Raw genomic sequence first — 18,594 nt, 5'->3', positions numbered from 1 at the left:
TTTACATTGATTTTTCATTGCTGCATAGTTTGTTTTTAGAATGTTGCTATTATTATTATTCTTTTCTTAGTTAAAAGCTTTCTGATCAGTGCATACAGCAAATAAGCAGCTGTCAAAACAAGAAATATGTGGTATGCTTCAAAATTACGAGTGATCTGACCATGCAAACATCTGTTTTCTTTACTTTCTCTTTTCCAATCAGTATATAAAGAACTTCTACAACAACACAGTGTTGAGTCGTAATGGAACAGGACTCAGTGGGGAGACGCTCACCCTTATGTACTCTCTCACGGTATCTGTCTTTGCAATTGGCGGCCTGATGGGTTCCCTCATTGTGGGCATGCTGGTCACTCGCTTTGGCAGGTAATAAATTACTTTGCTTTGATTGTTTTTGCAAAGATGATAATATTCTCATGATGAAATGCTCACATGTGCAATTCAGTATGTACAAGCTATACAGCTATGCCCTTTGGGTTACAGAGTGTCACAGAATCCTTTGCAGATCTATTTTATTTTAAAATACATGTAAGGCTACTCTTAAAAAGAGAGTGCATGATTGTAACATTGTAGTTGTAGTTGGTCAGGTGTATGAAAATAGTCTGAGATGTTTTTGTTTCACCTAAATCCACATAAAGGTTTTCCAAAGTTTTTAAATCAATCTACCTGTGACCAAGTGTGTCACAGGGGGGGGTGTAACTGTAAGAAGATAGCCTGTTCAAATCTTATATACATTCTAGCATTGTGGAAATCATGTGCAAACAGGAAACATCAAGAAAGCCAAAGTACTCTCAGAGAGGTTTAACCGAATTCCTGTGCAGACCAAAGTTTTTTTCCTTTTGCACTGCATGTTGTTGGATGCATTTATTATCCTTTTCCAGGTTTACTCATAACCCCATCTATTTGTGCTCTCTTTGGCTGTATATTTTTTCTTACAGCTCACTCACAATTCCTAACCCAGAGACTAACTAACTAATATTTACCGAAAGGCTGAGAAAACTATGGAAGTCTCAAATAATGTATTTCACATGTTCACACATAGTGATTGATGACCACTGATTAAACTGCTAATTTATCTATAACCCCCAACATTTGTCTGCAAGAGAAAGCTCAGGCATGAAATATGGCAGTGTAATCAGGCTTAAACTGATCATAGATGTGAGTGTGTATGTTTTTGTCTCTGTGTTGGCCCTGTGATAGGTTGCAAATATGTCCAGGACGTACCCAGCCTATTGCCTTGTGGCAGCTGGGATAGGCTCCATTACCCTGGCAACCTGAACAGGAAGAACACCTATTGAAATGATGAATACATTTTCAACCCCTGTTGGTTTGAACTAAAATCTATCTAGTGCTGCAAATGAGTCCACTTGTGTGCATTCTGCACGTCACATGATCTTAGCATGATACATCTGTTGTAAAAAGCCCCAGCAAATGCAACACCACTAAGTAAGATATCACACACCGAGGAGTAATGAGCACTCCAAACAGGGTAAGGACAAAGTTCTGAACAAGGGTTGGGTAATAAAACCAAAATTAAGAAAGGTAAGAAGGTAGATTGAAAACAAAAAGAAAACTGAATGTCCCACCAGATTACAGTCATATTTTTTTCTTTAAATATAAGAAATCTGACACCTAAACAAACTTCTCAGGAAATTATACACCAACTAATAGATCAGACAGGAAGGGTATCATTCAGAAAGATACCAAGGATGTCAGAAATAGCACAGAAAGAGCTGCAAAACCTCACAGCATTGATTGTAGTGCCTGTCTATTTGACCAAATTAAACCATACACTATAAAAAGCATTGTAGTCTAGTGGCCATTCTAAAAATAAACACAAACACATATATGCGAGTGTGTGTGTGTATATCAAGAATGGGGTATGTCAAAGGGTAGCTGAGAGACTTCCCAGTCTTGATCAGATAAGATCAAACTCAAGCTAGTTTTACTGTGACAAATTAGCAAAATTCCATTGGCTAGATGTTCGAAAATCCTTCTACAGACATAAATCAAGAGACTTAAAGATGTAATTGCGTCAAAATAGAGCCCTGCAAAGTAGTGGCTTTGGGAGATGAATATCTATGTATGCATAGATTTCTGTTATTATTTTGTTATTTTTGTTATATATATATATATATATATATATATATATATAGAGAGAGAGAGAGAGAGAGAGAGAGAGAGAGAGAGAGAGAGAGATCGATATAAATAAATATCTTTTGGTTTTTTGTATATTCAAAATGATTGTCTGTCTGAATTTTTAGGAAGGGTACAGTGGTAAACACAACAGTTCTGGTGTTTATTGCTGGTTCACTCATGGGCTTCAGTAGAATTTGTGGTTCACCTGAGATGGTCATCCTTGGCCGCTTCATCACAGGAATTCACTCAGGTATGCACACACAATTTTCCAACAATTGGGCATGTATACAACTTGTCCAAAAGTATGCACATGCTCCATATCCACTTAAGGTAATGTTAATTTCTGATTTAGTATGGTGTCTATAAAGAAAGTCCTACATAGATATAGAATGTTCCATGTTGGCCTGCATAACATCATAACCTAAACGTGGTTCTACAGTCTATTGACCCATGGGTTGTACCTAGATTTCACACACATTTTGGCCCTGTGTTTGTTTAATAGGTAATGACATGGTGTAATATATCATGTATTCTTTCATTTGAGGTTGTATTTGCCTAATTTTAGGAGCTAATAAGAAACAGATGATTCTTCATTATCTTCTGATTCATGAAACTTTTTAATTCAAATATGATGTATTTTCTTTCTCACCACTGTTGGTTTAAAAGAAAAAACAATTATACCCGAGACCCCTTCACTGGTTCAGTCCTAGAAATATTAAATGTTCGCATATTATGTTGTAAATTTTCTTATACTATATTTTGTTCCTGCAGGCATCTCTTTAAGTGTAGTACCAATGTACTTGGGTGAGATAGCACCAAAGAACTTGAGAGGGTTCCTGGGTCTTGTTCCAAGTATCTTTATTGGCACTGGAGTCTTTGCTGCCCAAGTCCTCGGCCTCCATGAACTTCTAGGAAAGGTAACCCAACACAGCGTTCTAACAAAATCCAATGCACAGTGGGCACTGTAAAAAATTAAAAATTATCATTTTTGGTATGACACAAAACCATTTAATTTGACAGCTGAAATGTCTGGCTTTTTAGAATTTACCCAATAAAAATGCTGTAATTTTCAGCATTTTTTTCATATCAATGCATGGTGAAAATTATGGAAAGACCTTAAGTAATTTTGATTTTAAAAAACAGATACCCATAAGAGTTAAAAAATAAAAATATGGGGTTACAGTTTTGTGACTGAGGAACAATCCTGAGAAGCAATCTAAGCTAAAATTGGCTTTGCTAAGATGAACCACACCCTAATGGCAGTTTTTTGTTGTTGTTGTTTTGTTTTGTTACATAAGTAAAATATAAAATGTGGCTGTTCAGTAAATATTATGAATCAACCATTTTTAATTTTTCAAGCAAAATTTACTTTATCTATGGAACTTTTTAACACGTTTTTCTTGGAGCTTGCCTGATACATAAATCACAACCCAGATTTAAGAAAAAATAGTCATGCAACAGACTTAATCTTATACTGTGTTCATAGCCATGACTTTTCCTGTTTTTTGTGCCATTTCACACAAAATTAAGCACATAGAGTATTATAGTGTTATGACATTTCATCAGATAGTGACATACTGACTGTTGCAAGAATTCAACAAGTGAAAAGAAAAAAAAGGGATTGGATTACATACATACATATTGACAAGACATACATGTATAAAAGCCAATATTGAATTTAACTTTGAAATCAACTCGACTTTGAAATGTCATTTTTGTATTCAGCCATTCTTTTCATGTACTAATTAGGTAAGTTTAGGTATTAGAAATTACATTACTAAGTCTAGATATTAAAAGTTGCATGTTTTTTTAGTAATTAATATTTTGTTTAAAAAATATTTTAAAAAGTCATGGTTAGGCATTGAAACACGATGGTTAAAACTAGATCATTAAAATGAGATGGTGAGGGAAGAGAAAACATCACTGCTTGCATTAAAAAACAGACATTGTAATATTGTATTATAGAAATATGCTTTCTTGAATTAATAGTAGCCAAGTCCCCTTTTCTCAGCAAAAAAAAACAAACAAATATGACTGTGCTGGAAACACAAGCCAGATATACTATTGAAACACATTACATTAAAGGTCACGGTGAGTGGCCCAAAAATTGATTTCATGTTCAATAGCACAAATACAAAATCTTCTGATTGTTTACTCCTTTTTATTTTGCCATAAATCTGTAACTAATCATAGGATGGGAGTAGAGTAAGGGTGAAGACTTGGCGTTAAAAAATAAAAGTGCTAATTCATGCAGATGATGATGATCATTTTCCCACTTTGGAAAAAAAATCTGAAGTCTATTAAATGCTGACTTTAATTTAATCATCTTATCACAAAGAAACATCTGTCTCTTGACACTTCTGATCACTTCGTGGGTAACTCGGTGTTGTAAACGTTTTGATGCTTTAGGAACATGTTGCACTCTGTTTGAAAACTTTATTTTATTCACTCTGGGATAGTTAATAGGTGTGCGGACTCCTATTTAGACGTAGCCTACCTGGAGTAGTCTGACAAATCTGTCTGGTTTAGTATTTGCTCTCAGATGAAGTTTCCCTCAGATTTAACACACAGGAAACTGTCTGCTGTCCTGAAAACTTTGTTGTTTGTCTTTGGCTGTGTGTGATTACCTTGATTAATAATAAATTGCAATGAAAACAGCAGATCACATTGAATATAGCTAATCAAATGTTGAGTAAGTTATAAGGATGAGTAACAAGGTTCCTGAAATGTTCTTTACACTGGTCAACTGAAGGTGAGTGAATCTTTTAGCAGCAAAGTAACGAAGTACAAGGAGCAACAAAAGCTAGCTTAGTGAGTTATCCTTGCCCGGTGCAGATGCAGATATATAGCTGGTGTGAGATTACATTAACAGTCCCCTGTGCATAAGAACCTGATTCAGGGGTTTTCTTGAATAATCTTTCTTGACATTTTGTCATGTCTTGGGTTTTGTGTTTTGATTTTTCTGTCATGATTATAGTTTTGTTTTCATGTTTTAGGTTTCTGTTTTAGTGATTAATGTTTTAGTCATTAGTTTAATCATAGTTTTCTTATGTCGTGTGTTAGTTTTGTTATGTGTTTAGTCATTAGTTTTTGCTACGTTTCCTCTCAGTCACTCTTGGTCATCAACTCACTTCACCTGTGCTTTCTCCCTCAGCTGCACTCCATCGCTAACCACCTCCCTTCAGTATTTAGTATCCAGGTTTCCCCTTGCACTTTGCCAGATCCTCACTTTCTCTCAAGTTTGTCATCTTGGTCTTGGTCTTGGTCTTGGTCCAAACCAAGTTTTGTTTTGTTTGTTTTCTTACTCAAAGTTAAGTTTTTTTTGTTATCGAAGTCAACCACACTTTGTGTTGTTTTATGTTTGAATAAATCAAGTTTTACTTTTATAATATTTGCATCCTAACTCCCACCGTGCCACGCACAACCACCCCGGTTGTGACACATGTTTGCATAGTTACTTTGATTTATGTAAGAAACGGGGTGAAATTATGAAATTGTTCTGTCAGATCAGCAAGTCTTTAATTTTTTTTTTTTCTCATATGAACTAATATCTCATAATTAGCTGGACATTAAAAAATTAAAAAGGAAAAGAAAAGTAGGCAGGCTCTCAGTGTTTTTTTTTTTCTTTAACGCCAAGTCTTCACCCTTATAACTGAGCCGAGCCACTGAGGAGGTACAACCCCCCCAGAGTGACAGAAAGTTATTTTAGAGACATATGAGTGTAATAAGCTAAAAGCAGAATTCTTAATCCTATCCCCAGACTCCAGGTAATGAAGGAGAATGTTGTGGTCAACATTATCCAATCACTTAAATTTAAAAGAATCATTTGACAATTAGCAAGGGCTGTCTCTCCCTAAAATATACTATTTATTCTCAATAAGTCCAACTCAACCCTCTAGTTCATCTTTTAAATCCTTAGATTCAATTTTTAATAAATTCGATTGCAAGAATAAAACACCAAGGATTAAGCTAGCTACATTAAAAATCTCAGGGTGGCTTGGAAGACCCACATTTCCAACACTATTCTCTCACAAACCAATTTCAGTATATTTACAGATGGACTCATCCCAGTGAGTCGGACATCACCTGATGGGACATTGAGGAAACGCTTTGTAAAGAACTGCAGATCTCAGATATCCTATTTCTGAGTCAATCCATTAAACGTCATCCGTGTTTCAAAGCAACAACAATAGCTTATACTCTAACTGCCAGGTGGAAATTCTATAAAAACTAGAAAAAAGCTGTTCCTGCGAAACAGCTGTGAGAATGCTTTTTAAGTTGAATGGATTAGTTGAACATGCTCAAATAGCTGAATCTAGTGGAAATTTATCAGAAATCAAGTGATTAATAGTAAAAATGGCTTCAGTGTAATATACAGCAGGGAGTGGAAGAGTGATGTCATCAGTGATAGCAATGTTTGTAAACAGCTGCGGCTTAATGAGCTCTCTCCCTGTATAACCTGCAGAAATTGCATTTTTGGATACTATGACCTCCTGTGAGAAAACTGGAAGAGCGAGGAAAATTATTTGAAGACCGTAAGAAGCAGAAGGCTTGGAGGAACGCGGCAATGTAGTTTTTATTTCAATGGAGTGAAAAACATTTAGTAACAGAGTTAGTGAGAGAAATTGAAAGGTTTCTCTAGCTTCAAGGCTCATAGCTGAAATTCTGTAAATGTGAGCTCTTTAGTAGTTACATCACCTGAAAGAGGACAAGTGTACCTACATTTTAAGGTATAATTTGTTTGTCTGCGTTAAACAGCATGAAAGTTAGAGGCATTTGTTTGAATATCAGAAAAAGTTAAAATGATAAGTCTGCCACTCTAATCTTCTCATTCATAAAAATCAAGAAGGAGCAAAATGTTCATGTTTTTTAAACTGTCATATTTCAGAATTGGCTTAATATTTGGAAAAAGCTGTATATTCAGATCATAGCTGAATGTCTTGTGAACATTTTAAAGTTTGAATGATGTCTCTGTGATACCGTATGGCTGAGTTACTGCCCTCTAAAAGAGGACAGTTTGGGGCTCGTTGAGTCTGGCCTCCTCATTAGTTGCTATGGGCAACAGCTGCACGTGCCCACTGACAAATCTGCACCTCACTTTGTCCCCTTAAAATCTGGGGGTTTAATAATGAAGTACAAGTCTGGAACAAACGGTCGCTGTTCGAAAAGTAGAAGTCGTATCCGAATAATTCTTTCACCGTGAGCGCCAGAAGGGATGTGGGAAGCCAGAGGTGTTTTTATTCTGATCTTGTGTTTGGTTTGTTTTTATGGCAGTTTTAAAATGAGTCTTTCACACTTATTTCATTGCTCTGCCTGTTTATAATGGAAAAGTATGTGAGCTGGAGTGCGCCTCTCTGCGCTTGGAGATGGTTTGTGAGAAATCTGTGAGGCCAAGCTCAATGAGAGTGACTTTGTGTGAAAGAGGACTAAAATACCTACGTTTTGATGTATAATTTGTCTAGATCAGGCAGACATTTTGGATGTGAGAGGCATTTGTTTGAGGAAGGGTTTTTTAAATCATTTTAGAGTGAGGATTAGAGTGTGCGCCTCATGAGATGAGGTCCTCTGGCTCCATAAAACGTAAACTGCCGTTGTGTCAAAGCTGTATAAGCTATTGACAAGCCCTTTACCACAGTTAAAGTTGAGTCTTTCCTGTCACATACAAACTTTGAATTATGTCTCTGTGATACCGTATGGCTGAGTTACTACCCTCTAAAATAGGACAGTTTGGGGCTCGTTGAGCCCCAAACTGCCCTATTTTCATGCATAAAGATCAAGAAGGAGCAAAAATTTTCATGTTTTTTAAACTGTCATATTTCAAAATTGGTTTAATATTTGAAAAAGCTGAACCATTTGGTAATAGCTGAATGTCGTGTGAACATTTTAAAGTTTGAATGGTGTCTCTAGCTGAACGTATGCTCAACTAGTTAGGTTGGAAAGAGGAGGACGTTTTTGAAGAGTTGAAAGAAATTTCCATTCATTTGAATGAGGAAAAAAGTTGAATAGAAGTTGAATAGTTTAAAAAGTGTAAAAGATATCAACACCAAAAGTCATAGCAGAAATCTCATGAACAAGCTGAACGTTTTGATACCAAAATTGTTGAAATCGGTGAAAGATTGCAGGAGTAGTTAAGCGCCGGAAATCGTACGGAATAATAATAATAAAGGGAAACAGGAAAACAATAGTGAGAATGCCTTAAAGCATTCTCACAATCATTAACTCAACCTTTGCTTCTTTAAATTTCGCTCCCATCTGGAATAACCCCAATTTTGGAAGCAACAAAGAATTTTTTCACACATGGGCTGAAAAGGCTGTCACTCATCTCAAACACATCTTTCAATCCAATAGTCTGGTTTCATCTTCCTATCTGGTCCATGAGTATGTCATCAGGAACAATCTGTTCTGATAATATTTACAACTGAAATCATCAATACAAGCTAAAATTTCTATAAGAATGTCCAACCTGCAGCTCCCTCCTGCAGCAACGGATTTAATGAATATTTCTTCCACAAAAAACTCCTAGAATATACAAAATAATAGTTCTCTCAGATAAAACTTATCTCCCATTTATAAAATGGGAAAAAGATTTATTGCTCCTGACACTGAATTTTGGACTCAAATCTGTAAAAATATTAATTTCATGACTAAGAATATAAACTTACAAACCATTGAATATAAAACTCTCCGTAGAATTCATTACACTGGACAAAGAATGGCCAAAAACAGGTTTTTCATCGGAGATTTGCCCATACTGCTCACAAAACACCCCTGACACATATATATTCCCGCCATGTGGAACTGCACACCCATTAAACTCTTTCAGGGGAAAAAAAAAATCTGGTTTCTTGGGCTGCCTCATCCCATTACCTCCATCACTCTGCCTGCTGGGTGATTCATCAGAATGTGATCTTGGTACAAGTAAGAATAAACTTCTCCTCACAGCCCTAACTATTGCCAAGAAAACTATCTTCACGAACTGGAAATTAAGCAACACTGTGAATTTATTCATTTGGAAAAATCTGCTTTCAGACCACATTTCTTTAGCTAATTTATCATCTCCTTCCATGGATACCACTGAACCAACAATCTGTCTGGTCAGCATTCATTGCTTATTTTACCTAAAACATCTGACTTAATATTGACATTCATAATAAAAATCATTACCACCTAAGGTAGTATTTGTGACTTAGTACTTTCGCAAAAAATAAATAAAAAAAAAAAAAGTTTTTTTTTGTCTGCAAGCCAATCTTACACAGTAATATTCACACCTATACTCTCACAGCAAATCAATGAATAGATACATGCATACTGATTCTGTAATTAAAATTATTTATATTGTCTAATTTGTTGTTTACCCTGTATTATTAACTCTCCTCATTATTAACTGCTCAGTATGTTGTCCTCCCCGAGTGAACAGGAAGAATCGGTATGATCCTGGCATCTCCATCACTGCTTGCACGCAATTTGTTTGGCTGCTCACTGACCTCTAACTGAAGGGCAGCCCTCCTGGTCTGTCGAGGGCTCTGTAGGCAGCTGCTCCTAGGAGGTAATGGGTTGGTTGGGGTTGGGGCCGCCCTGGTTTTTGGGTGATGGATCTTGGAGGGGCCCGGGTGTACTAGAGTGGTTCTGGCTACACTACTGTGTATCCTGTCTGGCTCTGTGGCTGTGGGCATTGGGTGGGCCTTGGTGCTACTTTGCATCCCATCCTGGTTGCAGCCTCTCGATGGGCTTGGGGGGCCCAGTCTGGGGGTGGCGGGGGTCACTATACTCTTGCCTTCTTGGTCCCATCTCTCTTTGGGATAGGGTCGTGTCCTCCATCTGGCGCTGGTACTCCCAGAAGCTGGGGATCCGACATGGCTTGTGGGTGGAGGTGTCCCTCGCTGTCCGCGGCGTCCTCCTGCTGCAGCTTGTGTTTCTCGTGGGTCATCCCTCCCTCCTGCTGGGCTGCTTGAGGGTTCTTGCGCATGGGGATATGGGGGGGGGGGGGGGGGGGGGGGGGGTCTGATTGCTGCCAGTCACCGTGTCTCTCCAATGTAGGTTTGCGTCACATCTCTTTTAATGCACCTCTTCATCTTCAGAGCCATCTTCAGAACCAGCTTCTCAGTTAAGAAGAGGTACATTAATGAGAAAGCAAGTGCTCAGTTTAGGGAGGCCATAGCTATGTTACCAACAGTGAGCGCACAGTCGGTTGACGGACTGCTGGATCATTTCAACTTGAAAACTTTGAATGTAATGGAAGCTGTTGCACCGATAAGAATCAAGAGCACCTTAAGCAAACAGAAAAAAACATGGAGAAACACCACAATGGTCAACAACCGGAAAAAAGAATGCAGGAACGCTGAACATAAGTTGAGGAAAACAAAGCTTCAGGGTTACTATGAGCTGTACAAACAAAGTCTCTGTAGTTATAACAATGAGCTGTGCAAGGCCAGAGAGCTGCATTTATCTGAACTGTTTAATAAGTTTCTCCAACAATTCTCGAACTCTGTTTGCTATGGTTGAAAAACTCACAAATCCTCCTAAACAGTTAAACCCAGACTCGAGCCCTGACCGGTACTGTTTTCTTCGTCCCGCTCCCGCTGAATTTCTGACCATTACTGTCCGCACCCGCGATGTGTGTTACACTCCCGCCCACACCCGCAAAACTTTGAGAATTTATGCCCGCACAATAATATTAAAGAGATTCACGGACAATTGAGAAACTTCTCCAAATGTCAGACTTGCTTTGCTTTGTCTTTGTGCTGTAAAGACCTTCTTCGAGCTTCTGTTCTGATGAAAAGGGGCGGCTGTAGCTCAGGAGGAAGAGCAGTCGCCCACCAATCGGAAGGTCGGTGGTTCGACTCTGGCTTCCCTGGGCTACATGTCGAAGAGTCCTTGGGCAAGACACTGAACCCCACGTTGCCTCCCAGTTCATACCCCAATGAACCCCTTTTTTTAATCCTTGGCAACACTGAGGAGAGGGCCACTCGCAAGTCCTGTTCAATAGAGAGCCATGACCTCCTGTTGTTGTTCATGTAAACCAGAGTAGAGAACACCAACTCACACAGGTAGGTAGTGGGGAAAAGAAGAAGTTGCTCAATCGCGTGGTAGGAGATGCTTGGGTACTCCGATGCAGGAGTCAACCAAAACTGATCCATGGGAGCACACTAAATTTGAGTTTCAGTGTGCGGTCCACACATAGCCCTGCACACTCCTCACTCTTTCATAGTGAGCTTTTCTGTTGAGGATTCCTGGTTGAATGGGTCTCGGATCCAGTCATAGTCCTCGATGTCAGCCACACGTGAAAAATAGCGCTCAAACCTCTCTTTTAAGGTCTGATGCCAGCGGGAACATGTCCATGGAGCCCTGTTGCAAAGCCTCACGCCACATAAGTTTGCCCATAAACCCCCGAATCTGGTCTGTGGATGTTAAAATGTTTTCATTCCTGCCCTGAAGCTTGGCTTGTAACTAGTTGAAATGCCCAAATATGTCTGGAAGGTAAGCCAGCCTGGCGCACCTCCTCTCATCCACGAGCTTGTCCTTATGTGGGACAGCGTGTTCACTTGAAAATCCCAAAAACTCTTTCCGAAGCTCATAAAGACAGGATAGGACTTTCCCGCATGACAACCAATGTACCTCTGTGTGCGGGATCAGGCTTTGGTGGTCAGCTCCCATCTTGGCGCACAGCTGGGAGAAGAGGCGAGATTTCAGGGGCCTTGATTTGATGTAATTCCCCATCTGCACAGTCTGATTCAGCACCTCAGTCAACTCTGGGGGCATGGTTTTGGCAACTAATGCCTCTCGACGCAAAATGCAGTGGTTTGTCACAATATGTCCAATAATCCAACTAACGGTCTTGCTGCATCTGGTTCAGATCCTGCGCTCTTTTGAAATAGGCCAAGATTCTCCCAACATGGAAGGGATGTTTGTTTTCAAAGTGCCTCTTCAGCTTTTCTTGGAACCATGTTCACATTAGCTAACTTCTCCCGACAGAGGACGCACTCCCCAGTCCAACTGAAGCCATAAGACAGATAACTTTCATGATACTGTCTGCTGACATTTTTTTCCTCTTTTCTTTCGGTGGTGGGTTGTAGGCAGTCTCTGCACTGGTGGTTGGTGGTTTGCTCTGCACAAGAAAGCGCTCCATTTTCCCTCTTGCATTTTTCTGTTTTAATGTTGTCCTTCAGCCTTTGATGTGTCACGGTCTTATAAGTCCCACCTGCGCAACTGCGTCAACATCGAAATATGGGGTTCTCTGAGGATTTTTTTAAAGGTTTTTAGGTATAGAGTTTGCCTCTGTATTATAAAATGAGTGCATACAAATTACGGATATAGTAAGTTGAAAAATAATAATTTTTGTGTGGTTGTATATTGCAAAAATAACGTAAAAATCAGGTGGTGGTACTGTAACCTAACATCCCCCTACCCACCACCTGATTTTAATCCATGTGTGAATTTCCTGCAGACCCTTGCTCCTGAATGACCACTGCCATCAGAACCACTCAACCTCCTGGCATGTGTACTGCAAATGTTTACCTTAATGTTGAGGTTAAAACTTAACTGCTATTTCATTTAATTTCATTTGAGCCATCTCTAAAGTGAAACTGCATACATCATGTGAAGATGAATAATTAGTACCATAGTAACTATGACCGTATGAAAATAAACATTTGTGAGTGGCCTAGAACTGCAATAGGCTAATATGAAATGCAATATCTGTCACAATAACACAAACCAAGAACTGTTAGTGAAGGAGGCCAACACCAGGAGAAAACCACAAAAACTACATGCTTTTCATCTGTTTCCTCAACCTACCACCTGAAAGCATTATGTTCTGTCACCCAGAACAGATCTTAATGAGAGAGAATTGCAGTAATATGTGGCATCTGTGTCTAATTGCTTTTCAGCAATTCAGAGGTAAACAGTGAAAATATAATTGATAGGAATAAAAAGTAATATAAAGTATGAATCATTGCAGGGCCACACTGTATGTGTGTATGTATGTATGTATGTATGTATGTATATATATATATATATTACGTGTAATCAGACATTCATTGCTGCAACATCTCCCTGAAAAAAACACTTACACCAAAAAAAAAAGAAAAAACAACGTCTTAGCACAGACTGGGACAACAACGCGAGATGTCATTGGAATACATGCTGTGAAAAGCGCGGTTCCCGTTTGGGTTGGTCGACAGAAAAGGAAGACAATGCCTTTGGCTGTTGGAACACTGAACATCCGTCTACTACCACCGCGCCGTGCCATTTGGTCGACAGAAAGCTAATGTCCATGCTGGAGGAAAGAGGAACGCAGAAGGCAACTATCGAACTAAAGCTGAGTAGCGTTAGCTTTATTTACCACCATGCCTCTGAGTTTACTCAGTCGGCAAAAGGCACCAAATCAAAGATATCAAAGACTGATATTTTCAATTTTTTTTTTTAACATTTTATTGACCTAACAACTAATAGGTTAATCATTTAAATAATCAACAGATGAAAGCTACATATTTCTTATGCTCAGAGCATGGCTGGGAATGAAAGATTTACAGACACAATAAGGCCTCTCGATGCAAAATGCAGTGGTTTGTCACAATATGTGGGTTTTGTGCCTTCACCTTAGGTCAATACACTGTAAAATCCAATTAGTTATCATTACTTAAAAAAAGCATACAAACCGATTGCACTTAAAAAAACAAGTAAAGAGAACTAGGTACTTTAAGTTGTACTAACTAGTGCTTCTTTCGTAGAGTACATTTATACATGAGTTTAAGCAACTAAAACAATCAAGTAGAGTGTACTTGATAACTTACTTTAGATGTACTCTCGACTAAGTTAAGACTACTCAGAATTACTATTTCAATCTACTAAGGCAGTGCATGTAAAATTCACTCTGTTTAGTCCATATAACACACTTGTCTAAGTTGGACTACCTTAGCATTTTTAAGTTATATTTACTTGAACAGCAATCTGACTTACTTGCTAAAACCATGCAAACTGAATGCCTTGAAAAAAGCAAGTAAGTGTTACTTCAGCAATCTAAGTGGCTCAAATGTCTATACAGGAGTAGAAAACAGGTTAAAATCTCCTAAAATAAACTGAATTACAATTCAGCTAAATAAATCAAGGTAATAACACAGTTGAAAGTACAATTTTACAATTTTTCTTTTTCTTTCATTTATATCACCTTTTTTTTTTAAAGACCATCTTGAAAGACATCCACAAACAGCTTTAATAGCGTAATATACAGTAAACATAGCCTTAAAACTGTAATAACTAACGGTTTATAGCCCACCCATGGGAAAGCTGCAACAAGCTGACAAGTGCACTTTTGTATTCCTAAATAATGTTACTCAAAAATCACTAAATAAAAAGTATATAGAACAAAGAAAAAGTGCAAAGTGGCTTTATTCAATGAGCGCCAAAACCTGACAGGGTAATAACTGGCAATGGATCTCACATATGTGTGAATGAATATACGTACATGTACAGCCTCTAGTAACTTGCTGATGAACCTATGGGCTGACAATTTGAGTGGAGTGTGTTAATTTAGTGAACAATAAAAAACAACTCAATCCACTCGAACATTTGCATTTAACTCAACAGATTTTTAAGACTTTGCAATTTTGGTGGGAGTTTGTTCTCTCCCAAGCCAAGCATCACTCTTTGAATGAAGCAGAAAGTGTTTTTCATGGCTTTAGGGTAGTCTAAATGCAAAGCGTATAAGAGTCCAAACAAAAGGCAAAGTCCCTCAGGTAGGTTCTGGAGATCTTCCATTACAATACTTCCCTCAACAATGATGGCCGTAGACATTGGGTGAAGGTGGAGCTGATTTGGAAGGAGTTGCACATCTTCACGTAGGACAGTCAGCACCCCGACAGATACTTGTGTCCAGGTCTCATTAGCATCACAATCCCGTGATGAAACCAAACAAAAACTTTACATTACAACAGGGAAATGTTGTTGGCAATTGTGTCCTGCTCGACACTGCCCTCCAGCCTTATGCATTAAAGGAATACCCCAACGATTTGGGAGTTAACCCTTTCATTTTTATAGTGAGACAACAAGATCAATACCTTTTTTTGTGTCTGTAAGTCCAGTAGCTGGATTTCAGCTCTTAACATCACGACTTAGCTCAGCACAAACGGCAGTGGAAAAAAGTCAGTGGCATACTCGGTAAAAGTGAACGAAATATTCACTGCCGTCATTTGCGCTAAGCTAAGTTGTGATGCTAACAGCTGGAAGCCAGCCACTGGAATATATGAATCTAGGAAACATTTAAATTAACACCTACATTTTTTTTTTTAAGGCATTTCTGCTTTATTTGATAGTGACTGTGGAACCAGCTCTGGTGGTGGGGTCTGTCAGCTCACCTGGTAGAGCATGTATCACATAGAGACTGTGTCCTTACCACAGCTACCCAAGGTTTGAATCCGTCCTGGGCCATTTGATGCATGTCATCCCCTCACTCTCCCACTGGATTTACTGTCTCTCTCCACTGCATCATTCAAAATGAAACAGAAACCACAAAAAAGAATATGTACAACGTCTTGTACTTAAATAACTTAGTTTTGGAGATGAAAGGTACTCCTCACTTCACAGGAGCTAGGCTGCTAACTTCACCCTGCTGGCATACACCAAACTCTCAGTCAGCAAGCAGCTCATGCCAATGTTTGTACTGAACTCACGGATATAGTCAGTATCACGTTTTTTTTTTATCTCACTCTCATTGAGACACTGGTAAATACAAATCAAATCAAATTTCCCCATAACTGTGTGTGCTCCTTTAAGATGCTCCTATGAGAACTTACAAAGCAGGTGTTGTAGAAGTCACTGGGGTCATCAGCAAGTAGAAGAGGGAGGCCTCAGAGTACAACAGTGCGTACTGCTGTCACATCTGGTTTCTAGAAGTGGATGATGAACAAATTAAGCTATAGATAATGCAGCATTCAAAAGCTACAGTACAAAAATGTCTGCGGGTCTATACGAAATCAAGTGTCACTGCATTATTTGACAGTGCAGCAAACAAGTTACTGATTGGAGAATTAATTAAATGCCAAAAACTAGCTTCATACCATTAGAATACACCCTGACGAGATGTTTCTGGCAAGTGTGGCTGGGGAGGGGGTCGTAGCACCGGCTAGTGGTGGGTGGCTGCATAACATCGTAGACACGACAGTTAATCTGCATTACATTAATAAAATATTAATAAATAGTTTGACTCCCTAATCCCAGCCCACTCAAATTCATTACAACTGTTCACATAATAGCATTATAGAGTGCCTCAGTCACACCCTTTCCGGTGGACCTCATGTGACCTTCGATCAGAAAAAAATATGAATGGCAGTGACTGAGCAGAAAAATATTATCTTTTGGTCCCGTTTGAGTTGTGACATGAATTTGAAATATGTTGCTAATGAATTTACAACAACAATACTACTGGTGCCCCTCTAGCCATGTCCTCCCATCTTCTTCCGCCTAACAACTGTTGCTGCTGCTGCAAAAAAAGAGACTCACCCCGGCATCAATGTGTTGCACCAACTCTGTCAGGGTCTGTCCCACTCTTCCTTTCTTTGCCTTGAAGATCTCGACAAAGCGTGGTGTGTGGTGGTCCAGGGCCTCAAAGAAGTCAACCTGTAGGTTCTTGGTGACTACCCTATTGAACTCTGCAAACACCTGCAACAAGCTGACCAAACAAAAAGCATCGTGACTAAATAGGGTTGGGCCAGTGTGGAAAAATACATTCACAACTGTTAATAATTTAAACTACACACATACAACAGTAATTGGCAGACTGCATTTTAGTATTTAGTCACAAGGCAGAATGAACATAATCACCATGTTCCTCAAGAGTTGCAAGATCCTGAAGGAGTGGACGAAGAACCTCTGCACAGCCATGTTCTGTCACAGTGTTGACCTTACACAAAAGTGCAAGTTGAATGGAGAGAAGAGCTGATCGATATTTGGAGTCAAGATTAGCAAGTACCCAATATATGGCACATAGTTTGTGTTTTTTCTTGGAAGTTCCCAGTGGATTAGCCAATATAAAGCCCAAGAGCAATCTTGAATTCTTCCACATTCAAAAGAACATTTTCTTTGAAATGAGAGCCATCTCTGAATGACTGGTATCCTTCTGATGAATTGATCTCTTCACACAGTGCCTTGTCCAAAATATCCTTATTACTTAACAAAACCTGTAGCATTTTCAGTATGGCGACATATACAACAGACTGACTATCTCTGTCAAGAAGAAACTCAACTGGCATTACAACTGGAAATTCTCGCAGTATATAAGATGCTCTCCTGGCAGCTGTTGATATAGGGATCCTCCTTTCTTGGTGTGCTTCAGCAGGACATTACTTTGTGAAACTACACCTAAAATCTCACTCAATATGGAATTGTCCACATCACCACAATGTTGACTGATAATTCTCTGGACTGCACTTTGTAGTAATGGCTGTGAAAGTAAATGAATCTGGTTGATCTGCTGAATTACTTCTTGTGCAGCACTTTCAGTTATGTGCAAGATTGCATGCATTTTCAAAAAAAGTGCAGCCAGGTTACGTTCCAGTTGGATTTCAAAGTCTTGTATGTCATCTATAGACTCAAACTCATCCTCAATGTCATCCTGTAAAGAGTTTTCTTCCTCTACTTCAGTCAGCTGATCTGGGCCTTCAATGTTTGACATTATTCCAGTTTTAAACTGTGACGTAGCACTCCCACAGTGTACTCTACTTTAATGTGCATTAAATGTTGCATATACACTGCTCTGAAAATTACAGCCTTCATATGGACATAGAACTCTTTGTTTAAGCTTTAAATGGCTGCGAAAATGTTTGAAAAACTCATCTTCAGTGCAGGGCTCCATAAATTCCCATAACTGGCAATGATACTCAACTCTGGGCTTACTTGCTTGTCCAATGTCTGATTGTAAATGCCAAACAGATAAATGAACTTTCAGTGCATTAAAAGATTTAAAAACGTACAAACAATCCATATAAAGACATGGTATTGGTTGTTGCAGAGAAAAACCTCCATGTTTCAGGCGACAGTGTTTTAACAACTGTCCTCTTTTGTCTGCGGAAAAGAGGCACTGCTTACAGTTCCAATGTATCTGCAAGAAATATTTTCAAAGGAGATTTTAAGTATGAAAGGTCTCTCAGTTTAATCTAATTAAGGTGCAGTACTTTGTCAAAAACAGTTCTACTGCTTGTGGTTATAAATCCTTAAAGGAATATTTCCCCCAAAAATGAAAATACGGTCATCATCTACTCACCCCCTTGCTGATAAGATGTCAGGTGAAGGTATTTTAGCCCTCTTAGCACTGCTGGAGCTCCACGGTGAAACAGCTTCCTGTATTTTTCCAAACAATAGATGTGTGGTAAGCACAGGCCAAACCGAATAAAAAGCACCCCAAAATGTCTACGTCTTTGGCTTATGTTATCATTCCATAGTATTCCATTAAATACATTGGTAACA

The 18,594-nt window shown here is 38.8% G+C and overlaps 1 protein-coding gene across 1 annotated transcript in view; it reads left to right on the top strand.

Annotated features, from left to right (window-relative positions):
* Window positions 1–18,594, top strand: part of slc2a15a (solute carrier family 2 member 15a) — a 110,481-nt gene that overhangs the window by 27,916 nt on the left and 63,971 nt on the right. The window contains exons 3-5 of the mRNA XM_072391613.1: window positions 203–363; window positions 2,262–2,386; window positions 2,908–3,053. Coding sequence (XP_072247714.1) covers window positions 203–363; window positions 2,262–2,386; window positions 2,908–3,053 — 432 coding nt within the window. The remainder of the gene's footprint in view (window positions 1–202; window positions 364–2,261; window positions 2,387–2,907; window positions 3,054–18,594) is intronic.

The sequence above is a fragment of the Leuresthes tenuis genome, unplaced genomic scaffold, assembly GCF_036924035.1.
Source record: "Leuresthes tenuis unplaced genomic scaffold, fLeuTen1.0.hap1 SCAF_8, whole genome shotgun sequence".
Classification (NCBI taxonomy): Eukaryota; Metazoa; Chordata; class Actinopteri; order Atheriniformes; family Atherinopsidae; genus Leuresthes; species Leuresthes tenuis.
Note: the sequence above shows the minus strand (reverse complement) of the source record. Positions and strands in the feature narration are given on the sequence as shown.